The sequence below is a fragment of the Amblyomma mixtum genome, chromosome 3 (genome assembly GCF_055824585.1).
Source record: "Amblyomma mixtum isolate Tamu chromosome 3, ASM5582458v1, whole genome shotgun sequence".
In the NCBI taxonomy this organism is placed as follows: domain Eukaryota; kingdom Metazoa; phylum Arthropoda; class Arachnida; order Ixodida; family Ixodidae; genus Amblyomma; species Amblyomma mixtum.
The window spans coordinates 187,399,125-187,416,107 of record NC_143014.1 but is presented as its reverse complement, the minus strand read 5'-3'; the positions used below and the strand labels follow the sequence as shown (position 1 = coordinate 187,416,107).

The 16,983-nt window shown below is 47.8% G+C and overlaps 2 protein-coding genes across 3 annotated transcripts in view; both read left to right on the top strand.

Moving 5' to 3' along the window:
* The window catches only part of LOC149353012 (uncharacterized), an 80,432-nt gene extending 73,562 nt beyond the window's left edge, over nucleotides 1–6,870 (top strand). Inside the window, exons 4-5 of the mRNA XM_089582213.1 lie at nucleotides 905–1,069; nucleotides 5,500–6,870. Of these exons, the coding sequence (XP_089438339.1) occupies nucleotides 905–1,069; nucleotides 5,500–5,686 (352 nt within the window). The 3' untranslated portion in view covers nucleotides 5,687–6,870. The remainder of the gene's footprint in view (nucleotides 1–904; nucleotides 1,070–5,499) is intronic.
* Nucleotides 6,871–13,974: 7,104 nt separating this feature from the next.
* The window catches only part of LOC149353011 (F-box only protein 7-like), a 33,757-nt gene continuing 30,748 nt past the window's right edge, over nucleotides 13,975–16,983 (top strand). The window contains exons 1-2 of one of the 2 annotated variants that reach the window (XM_089582211.1): nucleotides 13,975–14,189; nucleotides 16,107–16,269. In XM_089582211.1, the coding sequence (XP_089438337.1) occupies nucleotides 14,137–14,189; nucleotides 16,107–16,269 (216 nt within the window). In that variant the 5' untranslated portion in view covers nucleotides 13,975–14,136. Of the gene's footprint in view, nucleotides 14,190–16,106; nucleotides 16,270–16,983 lie in introns of those variants that run through there. The other variant, XM_089582212.1, reaches the window with a different exon arrangement.

The window sequence follows — 16,983 nt, the reverse complement described above, 5'->3', positions numbered from 1 at the left end:
TAAATCAAACTGTCGGAGAAAATTACTGCCCCAATCAGTTCATTACATTACTAATTACTAGAGCAGAACTGCCATGTCCGGCATTGACCCATATATACAGTTGAAGCGGCTAGACGCCGAGTTCGAACCTCGGACCGGAGTGAATTTTTCTCCAACTGCGAAGACTTGAGAAAGCTGTGTAGTTTTCCTCTGCGTCCATATGGCTGCGCTGAATGGGCTATTAGCTGTAGTTATTCCTTGCTGTGAACGGGTCTCTTCAATAATTGTAAGCAGCAGTACAAAGAGCCTATGTGCAAACAACACACATCAGGAACTCACAGCTCCGCATGCTTCTGTACCTGGTGTGACTGGATCAGCACGAATATCCCGTCAGCAACATGCCCTGACAAATGCATACCTTACGGGCGGCCCCTGGAAGGCGGTCTTTCTGATGAAGCCGCTCTATTGCAGAAAGCTGGTGTCCTTACACAGTTTCTATGTGTGCTCCTTATAGTTGAGTGCTTTAACCCCCCCCCCCCCCCCCCCCCTTCACTGTTGCTAATGCCTGGTTCGTACTCATACAAGCGTTCTCCCCAGTATCTGGCCCGCTGCAGCTCAACCTTGTCCACCATGGGTTAACCTCGTCTGTTGTCTACGCTGATGCTCTCTGCCATTTTTTTTTTACAACGGCTAATTTTTCGCCTCAGCCGAGCTACCTGTGGGTACAACACGGCAGCTCTTTAGGCCTGTTTCTAAATGTGCTTGCGTTTGTTCAAGGAACACACTTGCCAGGCTAGCGAGCATTTTTGTCAGCACTTGCTGTGAAGTGGGTTAGTGACGAAGACGAACTCAGCACCGAGCTGCCTGAGCGTCTTTATTGTTCTGCCCGGTGTGCTGTGAGAAGTCTACCTGGCGCTCTGCGTAGAGACCTGGTGAAGCGGGCACCCGTGGTGGACCCGGCCTGTCCCGTGCGAACCATGTTCGTGTCTCCAAAGGCGGCGCTCAGCGACCGCTCCCAGTGGAAGTACGTGGTTAACCTGCAGGAGAGGGACCCTTCGGCTAAGCAGGTCATCCGCGTCGACGTCTGCAGGTAGGCAGCGGCTCTCTTCATCACTGCATCTTCGTCGGTGGTGGTGGTGGGAAACTTTTTGTCTATTTAAAAGGAAGGGGTTGACTGGGCTCCGGTACTCGTGGGTGGAGTCTTCAGTCTCGTACTCCAACAGTTTTGCTATACCGCGAGCCCACGCGATGACCCGCTGCTGGTCTTGCAGGCTGAAGTATTGCAGAAGCAAGTTCCCATGAGGAGGGAGTGGGGTGAGGTACGGATGGCTGTTCTGTGGGGTTTGGGCACACCCACGGCTTCGAGCTTGCCTAGGCAAGAGTGGCGTAAACAATGGTGTAGGGGGATTGTCGCCATCCGTTGTGCAGACAGCTGAGGTTGCCTCATTCGCAACGCGTAAAATGCTTGAACGAGCCTGAGGACGTGCCATTTAGCATGACTACAGGCTGCAGACATGGAGGCTGTGTAGAAAAGCAAACAGAGTGAATAGAAATTGCAATTGTTTGTTGCCCAATGAAAATCAATGTGGTATAGGTAAATAACATCTGGAACCTGGAGGAATGATTCGTCTGACCCGGGATATTTGTGCGTCCCAGCACTTTGTAACAGCTGAAGTGTAGCACCTCTTTGCCGATTGAATCCAAAAGTTTCAAGCGTTTCGTGCGGCGGGCGCTGAGGAAGGAGGAGCGGATATTTCTGACAAGCTTTTTTGTTTTTGGCAAAGATTTCGCGAAGAAATCAAATAAAATTCGCGTATCAAATCCACTGTAACTTTCTGCGTCTGTGGGCGCCCATCTCGTGTGAGGAAACGGGAGTTCGCCGTTTGAAATATTGCGCGAAGTGTACCGTGCGCAACCACGCCTTGAAGATCGAGCTTGCAATGGGTGCACAGCAGACTACTGTTTTTTGCGTTCCATCGACGTGCAGTCTGAGGACTTTTGCATATGTGATCACGAGAGTGCGTGACCGTCGCTCTTCAGTCAACACGTTGGCGAGGGCTATGGACGTTGTTTTCTCTTTTTTTTTTTTTTTCAGGACGTCCAGATGAGGCACTATTGAAACGTAAGACCGGCAGGTCTTGGTTGCGCATTTTTTTGCGTGTGCATTCGTTCTGGCGCAAGCTCTTAGGTCCTTTACAAAGTCTTTTTGTGACTGACGACCACATTTTACGCGACAGCGTTAAGCTCCCGTTTAGCGGAGAAACCGCCGTAGTTGGCTTTGGGATGTCGAGAAAATCCCGATTGTTCGAAAAGTTCGTGACGTCGCACATTCAGCTGTGGAAGGAAAATCATTAATACTTCAGTTAAATTGTGATTACTAGGTCATAGCATGACTCAAACGTCATCATGCCATGTAATGATGTAAAGCAAATTAGTTACGCTGAAAAGAAAATTGGGTGATTAGCTTGGAATCGAACCCATGACCCTTGAGTTGCGAGTCAGCTCCTAGTTCACTGAACCAGTTTGCTTTTATGTATTGCATAGAAGTACAACAACACTGACAGGTTTCTACCCCTACTTAACCAGACCGCGTCCCGCGAGCTCGTAATACATATTCACACATGAATCGAGTAAAGGCAGGCAGACAGGAGGTCGATCTTGCGCAGCATATACCCTCCCGACCCAAAGCACACTGAGGCACGTTCGTTCGATTTGGTTAAAGGGGTGTCTTGTGGTGTGTCACGTGGTCTAGTATGCCTACTGAAGTATGCCAATGAGTGTGTGTAATTAGAAAGAGGTAATAATTAAGAAAGTAATTAGCAAATCACCATTAACGCTGTACCCTTAAAGGGAAACTGCATAAGTTTTAGAAAGCAACACGCTTAAGAGGGTCGAATGTGCGAAACTTGCAGGTAAAGTATGCGAAGTCTTTTTGGACTATCATTTGAAATAGTGACGTAATCGCCGATTATAATCGCGACGATCTTCAAGCTTCTCCGCAGCGCACAACGCCAAATGGGGGGTGCGTGATGACGTCATCGAAGGTATCGGTAAAATTCCAACGCATAAACGCCTACTTTGAAAGAAAAAAAAAACTAACGCCACCGAAGGTAAATCTCGCCGATTGTTTTCTGGCAGCGTCCAACCAGGCACGGCAGGGTGTGGCTGACGACAGCGGTAATTTGAAATCATACCTGCCGTGACGTCACACCGAACTTCCCCGCACTCCTTCGGCGCTTTGGGGAGAAGCGCAAATTCAATCGTCGATTACGTCACTATATTAAATTCTAGTGCAAAAACACTTGGCATGCTTTACCTAAAGCCTATATAGATTATAATCTTGGAATATCGCGTAATTATCAAAAAGTGATGCAGTTTACCTTTAAGGTGGAGCTGAAGTGTCCCCTTATATTTCCCCCCCGGCCGCCATGATGGCTCAGTGGTTATGGTGCTCGGCTGCTGACCCGAAAGACGCGGGTTCGATCCCGGCCGCGGCGGTTGAATTTCTTTAGAGGAGAAATTCTAGAGGCCCGTGTACTGTGCGATGTCAGTGCACGTTAAAGAACCCCAGGTGGTCGAAATTTCCGGAGCCCTCCACTACGGCGTCTCTCATAGCCTTGGTCGCTTTGGGACGTTAAACCCCATAAACCAAACCATATTTTCCCCCCGACTTTGAGCGTTGTGTATTGGACAGTATGTTCATCCTACCTATAATGTGGCTGGATGACGGGGTGCGTGAAATCACTGCGCACTACCTTTCTCTCTGTTTTATGCAATAGCTCCGTGCAGTGCTTCTTCGATCCCCAGTCTTGCTCAGGGCGCGCGAATACAAGTGCGCTGTACCAGGTTTGGTTCATTGCTTCATAGTCTTGCGCGTATTAAAGACAATGCCCGTGATTCATTCAAATTCGTGGGATCTTGCTTCCCCAGCCAGTGCGATGACACGCAAATCGCATCACTTTCGACGAATTACTTGATTATTTTGGGGCACCGAATGTTTTTCAGTGAACACTTGACCACTTTAAACAGAGTCGCTTTTGCATTCTGCTTCTTCGCCGGCTCATTTATGGCCATTGTAATCAGAAAATCGTTCTGCGGTATAAACTTCTCTGCAGTCGAAGCTCCAGCCAATGATCTGCCAGGGCCAGGCGCTTTAAAAAAAAAAAAAACATGTTTATTATTCGCCGGAACGTATTTATAGTCTGTCATTACGGCGCCGCGCAGTGTGAAATTACCTGCCCTGCATGACATTTTCTAATATCACCTAAAAGCAAGCACCGTTCCGTAGATTTGCGCGCTTCTTTTCGGCGTAGGTATGATCGCTGCGCATGTCTGTTCACGCCGTACTGTTGTTTTGCGAGGATGGGCAGATTGAGTCCAAGGTTACGGAATCGAATGCCTGCCATGTCATTTCGATGAAGGCGAAATGCAAAAGCATCCGTGTGCTGTGCGATGTCAGTGCGCACCTTCAATAGGCCCTGAAACACTTTTGAGCACAGTATGTAAGCTCGCTCAACCGTTAGACTGTGGTGTAATTAGCATCTGAGCCAAATAATACACATCTAACGCAGCACAGAATCCACAAGCGCGCTCAAAAACCGGCGAGTTCTTTCAGCTGCTTTCTAAAAGTTGCGTCCTTCTTTGTGTCACGCATCTACGTACTACGTAGGTTTAGAAATAGCTATTGGTCAGATTCTTTCAGACTTCACGCAGCGATCGTATCCGCGGCTGGTCAGTCCCGTCGCGCTAGCGCGCGTCAGATATCGCTCCCGTAATGGATTTCCGCTTTCGTCGGCGTGGTTGGGGCCTGCGGACGACCGCTGCACCTTTGGGCTTGCAAAAAGGACGAGAGCAGAGGGAAAGGCAGGAAAACGCTGAAAATTCAAATTTTTGATGCAGGGAACTCCGCTTACACGAAACGCATATTCCGAAAATTCTTTCTGGCGGATATCCATGAAGCGGCGACCTTTAACACCTCAGTCTTACAACAATTTTATTGAATTGTGTTGCAGGGCCCCTATTAAAGGACTTCAGGTGGTCGAACTTAATCCGGAACCTTGCCCCTCAAAGCCCACGTGCAGCTTTTGGCCGTCATAAAACTCCACATGTAGTAGCATAATCTTACAATGCTGTGGTCTTAAGCTGTGTCCAAAAGGCGTGCTTTAATTTGAAACTACATCAACAACATATTTTAGGCTCATTAGATGTTGGTTGGAATGTTTATGTCTCATACGAAAAACATGATCCGGACAGAAGGTAGTTGATCTGCAGTACACTCTTGTGGGTCTATCTGAACAAGTCTGCATATCCAGGAGTCTTCCAGAGAATATATATTTGGTTGGCTTGGATACCAATGGAAAAACTGCACACATCCGCATCGGGAGGACCGAACCACGGGGTCCAAACGGCGCTCTCTCACTGCATGTCTGTAACTTGCACCACGCACAGAATTTGAACCTTTCGGAGCGGGAAGTGCTGCGTAGCGGTAACACCTCCTTCTTTTCCCCCTATTCTCGACAGCTCCCCGGATGCAGCCTGTTCGAACGCAATCAGCCTACCATTCGGCTACACCAGCCGCTGCACGCAGAAGTACTTGAAGAAGAAGCTGCTTTCGCTGGACTCGGACGGCAGCGGCACATCGGATGAGAACTTTTTCGTGCCATCCTGCTGTGTCTGTGAACTCGTCCGCGACGTGGGCAAGAAGTAGAGACTCCTCAAGCCTGTCTACACGTCTGCGCCTAATGAAGAGAGGCATGATGTGCACGAGGCCGTAGTGGGTGTTATGATGTTGAAGTGAATGTGATGAGCAGACTGGTCTGAAATGGCTTCGAGAGTGACTTGGAAGGAGTGCATGGAATGAACTATCGCTGAGCGACCCGACTGATGTATACCACGACACCTCTCTTACGTGTATTATGTACATGCGCAAGGTAGCCTGTACACCTTTCCGTGTTTGTGCACATTTTAAACGTTTTCTTCATAAAAGACAATTGCGGGAGCAGCCATGGGTTGCACTGCAAGTACTGGTGCTTGTCGCTGCTGGCCTTGCTGCCCTTTCGCGACTGCCCTGTTAACATCGCTCTATAAACCATTTGAGCTTCGGTCGTTGCAGACCTAGCCACCGTGGATAGTAAAGCCGGATGAGCTTCGATCCTTTCTATAAAAGAGCACGCAGATACCACAAAATTGTGCCAATGCATGACATAGGGTGCACTGCTTTATCTGACGGGCATGCTAATCTCTTCTGCTTGTGATGCGATGTTACAGGGATAAACGATGCTTATGTGATTAGAGAAATGCCGAAAGTGTTAGAATACTGCTGACCTTATGCCCTGTATGCTTATGATTTGGTGGGGTCCGCACTATTCTGAACCAAAGCAGCACCTTGGTTCAGGTCAGGGTACAACCTGGACTTGTGGGATAAACACTGTGCTAAAACAACAAGGTAATTTTATGCGACCGAAAAGGCATTTGGTTCGTGTCCGCTTTTAATGTAAACCGTTCGGAAGTAACTTTTCCCTCGCTTTTGTAATGGATAGTAATATTTATTCTTTCCGTATAGTGTTTAAGGCAGTATTATTTCCCTCTAAAATTCTACATGGTGTGCTGGCTTTAACTGACAACGTATATTGTTCCGCTCACAGAAAGAGGAACACAGCAAAAAAAAAAGAATATGCTAAAAACGTTGTCACGAATTTGCTCGGTTTTCCCCTGCCGTCCCACTTGGCTGTGCTATTAGCATGTAATGAAAGACTCTTCTCTACGTAAACGGCATACGATGAAGCCCGCCGATGTGTTATTTCACCGTAACTATACGCATATGAACTAATAAATCATACAGGAAAGGGTGTTTGAAAACATCTGTACAGTAAAAAATTGGGGCAGCTATCAGTGCCGTGTGTGACTCACAAACCCCGCTGCTTTGACCGCAGTACATACAATGGTATAATTTGGCTTGGCGCCAGTGGCCGCTGAATGTGGACTGCGCCTCATCACACGCGGACTTTTGAGGTCGACGTTGGCTGCCTCGCGCAGAAGCAAGCTAGGGTACGTGTTCGCAGTTATCGGGTTGATGAGCATCAGGTAGTCGGAAAGGTAAGTGCTGGAAAGGTAAGGGTCGCTAGCACAATGCCATGTTGCCTTTTATTTCAGTGCACGTCCGCAGCCGAATAACAATAATAACATTAAGTATAACGCCTTTACTGCCGCTGTTATGTATAAAATCAGAGATCAGGACCCACGATGAGCTTGGCTAGCAACTCCTGCCAGGCGGCATTAAGACAAGTGTGAAATAAAATTCGGAAGAGGAAAAATCCAGTAAAGAAGGAAGCCACTCTGACCGAAGAAAAACAACTCGGAAGTAATAAAACAAAAGGAACAGAGCTAAATTACACTGAGTTAATTATTGTTGGTTAAGCGCCTGTGGGCTTTAAGTTCTTTTCTTATATAGAGTAAACACTGCTAGGCAGGTTATTAAGAATAGAAATATATATTGCATTCTTTTTCGATGTCGACTATGGCATCGGGGGCCTAAAAATTTTTGCTGAGGCCTGAGACAACTACAAGGGCTCATAAATGTTTACGACTGTTTGGACCAACAGTCACTAAAAATTCAGCAGGCTGAGCATTTAAATACATCGCTGATCGCATCGAGACGTAAATCACAACGCTTCATGAAGTACCGTTTAATAATAAACTAACAGTCTTGGCAACGCGAAACGAAAATAATCAATATAGGTACCTTATGCAGCAAAAACGAACATTCACATATAATGAATGACTATTTAGCGCAGCGCATGCACGTGCCAGGGCGCCCTCTTCTGGAGTTAAAACAGGAGAGCTTGACCGATTTAAATCACAGCTCTGCAGGTCGTCACACGAGGACGATGTCCACATTACTGCGCGCGTGCAAGAAGCGCGCGACCGACGGCAGCGCATGCACCTCTCCGCTAGTTTACGCGAGTATCCAGCATACGGCTCATTCGTGTTCACTCCAGAAATGGACGGCCCTGGCAGATATATGCAAGGTTCTTTTTCCAAGATAGATCACAAAAAAAAACACATTGCAGTCTAGTCCATGCTTCACCTAGATTACCTCACTGCAGGAATGCATGCCTACAAAGTCGCTCAGTAGAAATGGAACACTGGAGCGCGTGGCCGCCGCACTTCGCGAAGCGCTGCCTCCATGGCTGCTCCCGAGACCTGGCGATAAATGGCGGCAAAGGCGCATGCGCAGCAAGCACGACGAGCTGCTCATACAGCGCATGCGCATTGTGGCTCCCACTGCCGCGCATCGCGAAACGCGAAGGTAACACGCTCCCGTGATCCCTTTCATACTGAGCGACCCTGTACAACGGCGGACCACGCTGAAAACGTTTGTTTTGGCTGCGTCTAACGACCACGCGTCCCACCCGATTAACTCTTACAAAGACGCGCACAGAGCGTCCGAAAAGCATTTCTAATTGTTTCACGGCATCGACCTTCCGTCCTAGCCGATGCCAACGAAGGTGGCACATTGCGGGTGTGCGCACACGGGGTGGCACCCACGACCTTTCGGGGGACGTCGCAGATGCGGCTCTCTCATTGAAAAAGCTGTGGTGGTTTCAAGGAGTCTGTGGTCATCTCGTGGGGGTTCTGTGCAGTCATAAGCGGATAAAATTTATATCTCGTACAGTGTTTTTCATACAAGTCTTTGATTTCCTCCTGCTTGGGTGCGAACGAAATTAGCGCGTTTTTAGCAACCCTCTTGTTGGTCATGTCGTACTATTAATTGCGGGTCAAGTATTACATGAGTAATTGCCCTTTGCATAGCCTTCTATGACCTGCATTCCAGGTAAAATGAGCAGCAGCGCCGTCTGCTCACTCGGCACTAACGGCATGTGTGCTTTTTTTGTGTGTTCTATTTTCTCGAGTTTCCTCATGTTGTGGACGGTCGGACGGATGGACAAAAATCTGCGCACAAAGTGAGGTGAAAATGTAGCATTTAAATGCATTCCTGCATTAAAACCAACTTATTTCACGGTAGAAGCGCTCTGGACAGGCGTACACTTGTAAGGGCTGCAGTCGAGTATATGTAGCAGTAAAGAATATAAGGTGGAACTTAGTTTAATAGATTGCGAAAGCAAAGAAGTTGCGTTTCAGTTGTGTTGATTTCTGTTACATTGTGAGAAAAGCAAGACATTGCTTGGGTGCCTGTTTGTAAGCGAGACATCACTATCGCCTCTACAAAATACGACCGTGTTAAATAACGGTGTCACTGGTGTACAGAAATGTTTTTATGGAAACCGAATTTTACCAATTATTTCGGTCGACGTACGCTCGAGCAATAGAGTGCGCCTCCTCGTTTCCGAGGTTGCCTGCGTGGGCTGGCACCCAAACTAATTGAATTGGTCTGGGGTCGTGGGGGTTTGATTGGAGAATTGTGTATGTGGCAGAATGGATCTGTCCCTTTGCAAAATTTCTGATTGCGCTTTTGGAGTCGCTCATTATGAGTGTGGCAGTGGAAGATGCTATGGCCAGTGCTATGGCCGCCTCTTCCGCTTCAAGAGAGGTGGTTGCCCTTATCGAGGCCGAAGCCTTGTGTTTGAGGTCGTGTGACACTACGCTTAGGGCTTACGCTGGGTTGCATGGATATTCTGCCGCGTCTACATAGGCTGCCTCTTCGTTGTCCGCGTGTTTTTTATACAGGGCTTTGGCGCGTGCTTCATTATGTCACCGTACCAACTAGCCCATATGTATCTTCTATTGCATGGATATTGATTCAATTTCTTTTTATCTTTTTCATGGTTTCACCTCTAACTCAGCTGGAGGTCAAATTTACACGGTCCGTGATTGAAGCCCGAGGTCCCGTAGTGAAGCCTTCGCTTCAAAACATGTCGCAACCGCACTGTCATTTCATATTTCCCTCACGCGCTCTCTGCGAGCCGCTTCCGACTTCTTTGATTATTTGTGCATTCCACGATCAAACAGGGCTTTCCCGACGACCTTACCACCGAAAAAGGCATTGATAAAGGGATACAGATTTCTTAAACGGCAAAAGACTGACGATAAATGCTGTTCTGCAATGCATAAAGTGCGCGGCTGCACAGCGGCACAGCCACTCGAGACTGGCAACATATTAGACCGGCCATGGCGGAAGGAAAACTTTCCTTCCTCCATGGGACCGGCGGAAACGGTCTTTCGACGCGCAATGATGGATGGGGCTAGGGAGTATTTTCCTCCTCCTCATCTTGCCTTCAGTATTTTTTATATATATAGCTTATCGCAACATAGGAATTTAGAAGAGGGGCTGTTGTACCCACTTCTTGCTCAGCGCAATTAAATGCAATAGGATGCTTATCATGCATTTTGTCTATTGTGATGGTTGTATATGTACGCATTGGGCCTTGCAGCAGTTTTTCAGGAAACTGCTTCCGCTGTCAAAATGCATTTCGCACACATGAGGTCCCTTCGATTTCCCTGCACCAGTTCTGTAAAGTCCTGCTAGTTCTGTGGCATTGTCGCGAGCGTTCGGCGCCAATTCCGGCAGTTCAAGTGCAGCTTGGTACTGGCTGCCTCTAAAACGAATGGCGAATGCAGACCCGATAGTCGTCTGCTAGCCTTGGCCACCTTGGTGTTGCCAGCAAAGTGCAGCCAGCTGTGCGGCATCTGCATCAACGGTCGCCAAGCATTCAGCACATCGTAGCGAAGTGTTGTCGTGAGTGCACCTTCCGCCAGCTGGCGCGAAAACACGACTGCGGTACGTGCATCATGCTGCATGCTCTTGTTTGTTTTGAAGTTAACATATACATGGTCTGAAGTGTTGCTGCTGTTGGTGTAACCTTATTGGTCTAAAGGAAAGACGCCGCGGTGTCAAGTTCGCCGAGATGTGCGAGGTACCGGCGAGGGCCACCAACCCCCTTCTTCCGTCGTTGCCTTCTCAGATGGAGCCCCCTATAGTTACAGGGCCCCTGTGACACTCCGTACGAGTCGGGCACGAGCCAGGCGCCGTTCTACTCGACGAGTGGAGTAACTTGAGTCTCTTCGCCATTTATGCGTTTGTAACTCAGGATATCGCTTGCTTCAATATGCCGACACCAGCTGCACGATTTCGGCACTGACCACTGAGGAGCTGCGCAGTTTTCCTGAACTATACCCGCGCGACGTCTGCACATTTTTGGAAGGAATAGCGTCATGCAAAGGGGACGCCATGCTTTTAGAACGCAGCTCTTAGGCGCCCGTTTCTGCGTTTCGCGGCGTCGCCGTTGTCCGTTGTAACCAAAGCAATGGTGCGGGAGCTTGGAAAGGAGAAAGTAAAAGCGCAACCTCCTCCCCTCCTTAGCAACCGGGGCGACAGTGGGGGGGCGCAGCTGTGCATAGCAACCATGACGTCACACAGTAGCGGTAGAACGAGCGCGCACGCGTCGGCGGTGGCAGCCATACCGGCGCTCCTTCGCCAGACATCTCGTTGCAGTCAAGTGAGTGAGACGCATGGCTCCGAAGCGGCCCTGTGATTCCGCGCCAAGCGCTTCGGGGAAGCAGCAGTGGGTTGACCACAAGGCTTTCGCCAAGCACACTTTAGAATTTCTAAAGTGTTTTCAGTATTTTTTTGAGGAAAGGAAATGCGCAGTATCTGTCTCCCACAGCTGCGAAACCAATAGAGCGGGGGCTTGGAAAGCAGAGGGTAAAATTTGTAAATTGGTTTTTGAGGAAAGGAAATGCGCAGTATCTGTCTCACACATCTCGGTGGACACCTGAACCAGAGGGAAGACGCATAACTGCCCTCTTGGAACAGTGGACTCCTCAATCGTGCTTTAAGCTACGTAGCGGTAGTGACAGATGTACGCTGCATGCTTTGGCATTGACAACGTTGTGCCAGAAACGCTGCCGTCTGCCAGGGCGGCAGGGTTGGTGGGGACTTTAATGTAGATGTAAAGACAAGCGGGAATTTCTTACCACTTATGCGGGAGAACATCCAGTTCCTCTCGCTCGTAACGGCTCCCACAGCTTTGACAACCTCGCGAAATACTTGCGCAGACCTCGTCTTTGAGAACCAGGCATTGGTGCAGCAAGTCGAGCTTATATCCATCTATTTCTCCGTCCACAAAGCTTCCGTCATGACAATCAAGAACAAGTTGTCTGTAATTGTACATACATGTATTGCTCGAATTCTTTGCCTCTATCGAAAAGCTGAAACAGCGGATGAGCTGCGCTCAAATTTCGCATTAGGAAGTAACGTAATCGTCGGCATTTTTTTTTTATTTAGTGCAGGTTCCCACAGAGCCCCTCTGGGCATTGGTGTAGGGGGTACGTATGTCACATGGACTGGAGGCATGCGGATAACGGAGGCATGCGGATGCGGATACAAGATAACTGTGTTAGTACGCCGTCTATTTCCTTGTCTAAACGAGAGCTGCCCTTCTTGGGTTCAAAACATCCGTGATCCCCCATTTTTTATCGCATCTTTTTTTTATTTATTTTATCTCTTAGGTCAGCGCATGCGCTACTTTTGCTCAGGTTCCGTTCACTTGGTTGGTTTTGGCTTTCTTCGTCAGCCGGAAGTTAGCGCCTGTGTTGTGGGTGTGTGTTCTGATCCCTTTTGTCCGTCGTCCTGGTTTTGCGCTACTTTTATGGTAAGGCATGCAGTGAAATATAAAAAAATACAACCACCACTGAAACGAATGGCGAACTGCACAAACGTGAGAACCAGTTCATGCAGTGCAAGCGAATCGAACGGACCTATGTCCAGTGGACTGGAGAACACGATGGGAATGGCCTCCATGTTTCCAGGCGATTTCTGTCTTTGGGAGTGCTGAATAGCGATACCTAGCCTCCTCGCAGGACGCGCAGCGCCTATTGCAGCCAGGTACGAAGCGCTTCCTGCTCATATTACCGTGCAATCATGGATTTCTTGCAGTTGGCAAATGCATAAAATATTCAAGAAAGGGTATCAAAGCACGTCTGCTGTTATAGTCAAAGGACGAGAGACGGTTTTCGCATGTCGTCATACACCCAAGGGCGTCCGCAGAACTTTTTCCGGGGGGGGGGGGGGGGGGGGGGGGGGGGGACACGATGTCCGGGGATAGGGACGGCGGTAGGTTAGCACCAAAAAGGAGCTAGTGCATAAATAATATCCGCAATTCCAGGGGGGGGGGGGGGGGGACTTCACCTGTCAGCTGAGCTGCCGATCTTATGATCAGGATTTATCATGGGTTTTCTATCAATGACATGATGTCATGAAGCGGCTCTTTAATTGGACAAACGAGGCAAATGGTCACTGGATGCTCCTCCGGCGCTCCAAGGCAGCGAGCGGTTGGAGCAAGGTTGCGCGAAAGTCCGCCATTTTGTTTCAAGGTTTGGTTTGGTTTATGGGGTTTAACGTCCCAAAGCGACTAAGGCTATGAGAGACGCCGTAGTGGAGGGCTCCGGAAATTTCGACCACCTGGGGCTCTTTAACGTGCACTGACATCGCACAGTTCACGGGCCTCTAGAATTTCTCCTCCAAAGAAATTCAGCCGCCGCGGCCGGGATCGAACCCGCGTCTTTCGGGCCAGCAGCCGAGCCCATAACCACTCAGCCACCGCGGCGTGGTCATTTTGTTTCAAGCTCTGCGGGAAAGCCGCTTCTCGTGTGACAGGAGCCCCACGAGAAGACACCCTTCCTCATCCCAGTGGGGGATTCACAATTAAATTCCCCCTCAGTTGGATAACAAAGCAGACTGTGTTAAAGATAGGAGCGGCTGTCCACCTCCGGCTCATACTTTGGGTATGAGCAACGAGCCGACACGAACTGGAACACAATACCTTGCACAATACGTCAGCGGGATCATGTGATCGCCGCTTCGCTGCGAGCAGCTGCGAGCGGCGCGGAGAAATACGATAGAAGTTTTTTTTTTTTTCTGTCTCCCTCATTCACCGTCCTCCATGGACCGTGCCCTCATAACATGGAGTTTCATAGAAAGAGATTATTGCCCACTAGAGGGAGGAGGGGCCTTACCACTATCACCATCATCACCATCGCGTGCTCCCGTGCTTGCGCTTGGACAAGATGCGCACATGCATTCTGTGTAGCTGTGGACTGCCGTCAAAATTCGCTCGGCCATCTCGTACCTTGCGCTGCCGCTGAAGGGCACTATACGCGTATTAAGTATTTAAATTCGCTCAACTCAGAAGTCTATTCATGTCAAGCTTAGTTGCTAGCGCTTTTGGAACCAGCGGCGCGACGGCGATGAGGTATGTTGTGTGCGCGCTGCTTGGGAATACTTTCGGTTTTGCAAATTATTGTTTTCTTGTTGACTGTAAGCTTATAGCGTTCTGTGAGAAACTGGTTTAGCGTTAACGACTGACATCAGTTTATAATGCCTTAAGACGAATGTCATGTGCTATAATCGTTCGGTCTTAATCGCTTTTTCAGTTTGTCATAAGCTTCGGTGTTTTCGCGTCATTATGCTTTTTCAGAAATAATTTCTGACTTACTCGTCGCTTTTTTAGGATGAAGTGTTTGTGGTACACGTAGGGTTATATTTTGGACGTGTCGCAAACTGAAACTACGTGTTTTGCGGACGGACGGCATAACGACTTGCTCGTCGCTGTTTTCATCCTAGGTTGAAATCGCGCTCATTTGTTCGACGAATTCACCTGTCATCTTAACTAGTTTTAATACAGCAGTGGCCTTGATCATTGATCATTATCTTTGTAATGTTTAAGCTCGAAACTTTTGCTTGACCCGATCATATTCCTGCAAGAACTGCAAAAGTTGACATAAAGTGCTTGTGCATTAAATCCACGCCACTTGGGCTAGTTTTAAACGCGGACGCCTGTTTTCTATGGCTGCGTTCAGATTAGGCAGGTTACTCTAGGTAGCTTAGAATGAAAGTGCATTAAACGGCTCTGACAGCTGTCAGCACGAGCCTGTGCGACAGCACGCGTGCAGGTTATTTTAAAATTCCCAGAGGCGGAATCCTGTCGTATGTTCTAAGCATTGTTTTGCCTGGACAAGGGAAGTGTAGGCGTTAGCGTATTCTGATATCATTATCTTTCTTATATTTTATCTTTCCTTTTGAAACAGATGATCAGTTTCTTAATTTTGTGGGAACGCACATTTTAAAAGTTGAGTCATGTTTCGGCAATCACACGTTCAGAACCTGTCAGGTTTTCTTGCATCATAGCCAAAAAACTTCATCTGACTGAACTGCCCAAGTCTCTGTTTTGAAAAGGAAAATAAGTACCTGCATTGCTGTGTTGGCATTGGCTGTCACTGGTTTTTTTCTCATTGGCAGTAAATGTGCACTGGCGTTCACTGCGTGGGTCCAAGTTTGAATGCGTGTTTGAGGTGTTACTCCGCATGCTTATACAGCATGATCTATACGTTTAGCGGGGTTAATGGGGTTTAACGTCCCAAAGCGACTTAGACTATATGAGGGACGCTGTAGTGAAGGGCTCTGGAAATTTTGATGTATGGAGCAATGCAAAGTGTTGTTGCAATGATATGCACTAGGCGCCATATTTTCATGTTTTGTTTGTTGAATTGCTGTGATGGCTCAGTGGCTTTGGTGTTCGGCTACTAATCCGAATGTCGCAGGACCAAATCCAGTCCGTGGCAGCCGGATTTTGATGGTGACGAAATACAGAGCAGTTATGTGTATTGCGATGTCAGCACATTCACTGCGGCAGCAATTTTCAGTGCCCTGATCCTTGTGAATTGTGGCCCACCAGTGGGCCACTCTTAAATTTGATTTAGTCCGGCGTGACCCACCAGTGAGGCACTTGTGAAACTAGCTTCTTTGAGCCACCAACAGATCACAATAGCAACCTGCTCAAACGTACTGAGCTTTCTGACAGCTTCATCGCGTGATGCAGCATTTGTGGCTGCACAGCTTGCATGTGGAACGTGACCTACCAGTGACCCATGACTAAATGAACGTATTAAAGAACATCAGGTTGTCTAAATTAATCTGAAGCCCTCTGCTACAGTGTCTATCATAGCCCATGTGTTGCTTCAGGATGTTAAACCCTACAAGTTACTTTTTACTTTATTGCTGTTTGGCAAGCCGTGTGCATAAGAATAATTGTCTGGAAAAGTCAACTGCTTTTGATGAATATGCCTAGTATCCTTTCATCCAGCCATGATTTTTTAAATTTTTAATCCAGGGAAGAATCACGGCCACAGTATTGCTACCAGGTACAGGATTTTACCATGCCTCTACCAAAGCAGTTGGAAGATTTGCACATGACATGCAACATAAACCATCCTCGTGAAGCTTTGGTCCTTGCAGTCCATGTGCTCATGACTGAAGCTGGATTTGAGCTTGACGTAAGCCATCTTAAGTCATTTATAAAGTGTTTGGGCTTTATTCTGTTTCAGCCCATACATTTTGGCACATGTAGTGACAGGTCAAATGTTACTCTTTTTTTTTGTTTCGAATAACAGTCTACTACTTTGCACAAAGTGTAAAAAATGTGGTGCTGTATATATAGTTTACTGTAATCCCTTGTAATGTGTGAAAGCCACCATGATGGCGGAAAGGCTTTGTTATAAATGATATAATAGTAAAAGTAAAGGGACCTTAAGGTGGCTGAATCCTCTGTAACGCTATAGTATAAGAAGACTAGGGCTTCAGATGGGTCCATGATAGCTGAGTTGCTTTGAGACATTAAATTCCCATAAAGCAAAGCAAAGCTTCGGACGGGGACCAAGGGGTACAACAAGACAGACTTGTTCCCTGTTTGAAGTACTAGTCCTTTTATATTGTGGTGAACAACCAACTAGCTCAGTTATTCCCCCTGACTCTGTAACACTGCATGGGTACTTGAGTAGAAAGTATAGCTAACAGGTCTGTTACTGATAAAGTACAGCATTCTTTTGTGGAAAGAAAGGTGTCAGTAGAATCTGGTCAGCATTTCTCCTGGGCCTTGCTGTGGTACCTCTTTGTAGTGACGGAAGTGTACAGTGCACCAAGAGATGAGGACACAAGAAAGGAGGACACATCAGACAGACGAGCCCTGACTGACACACAGCGCTTGTGTG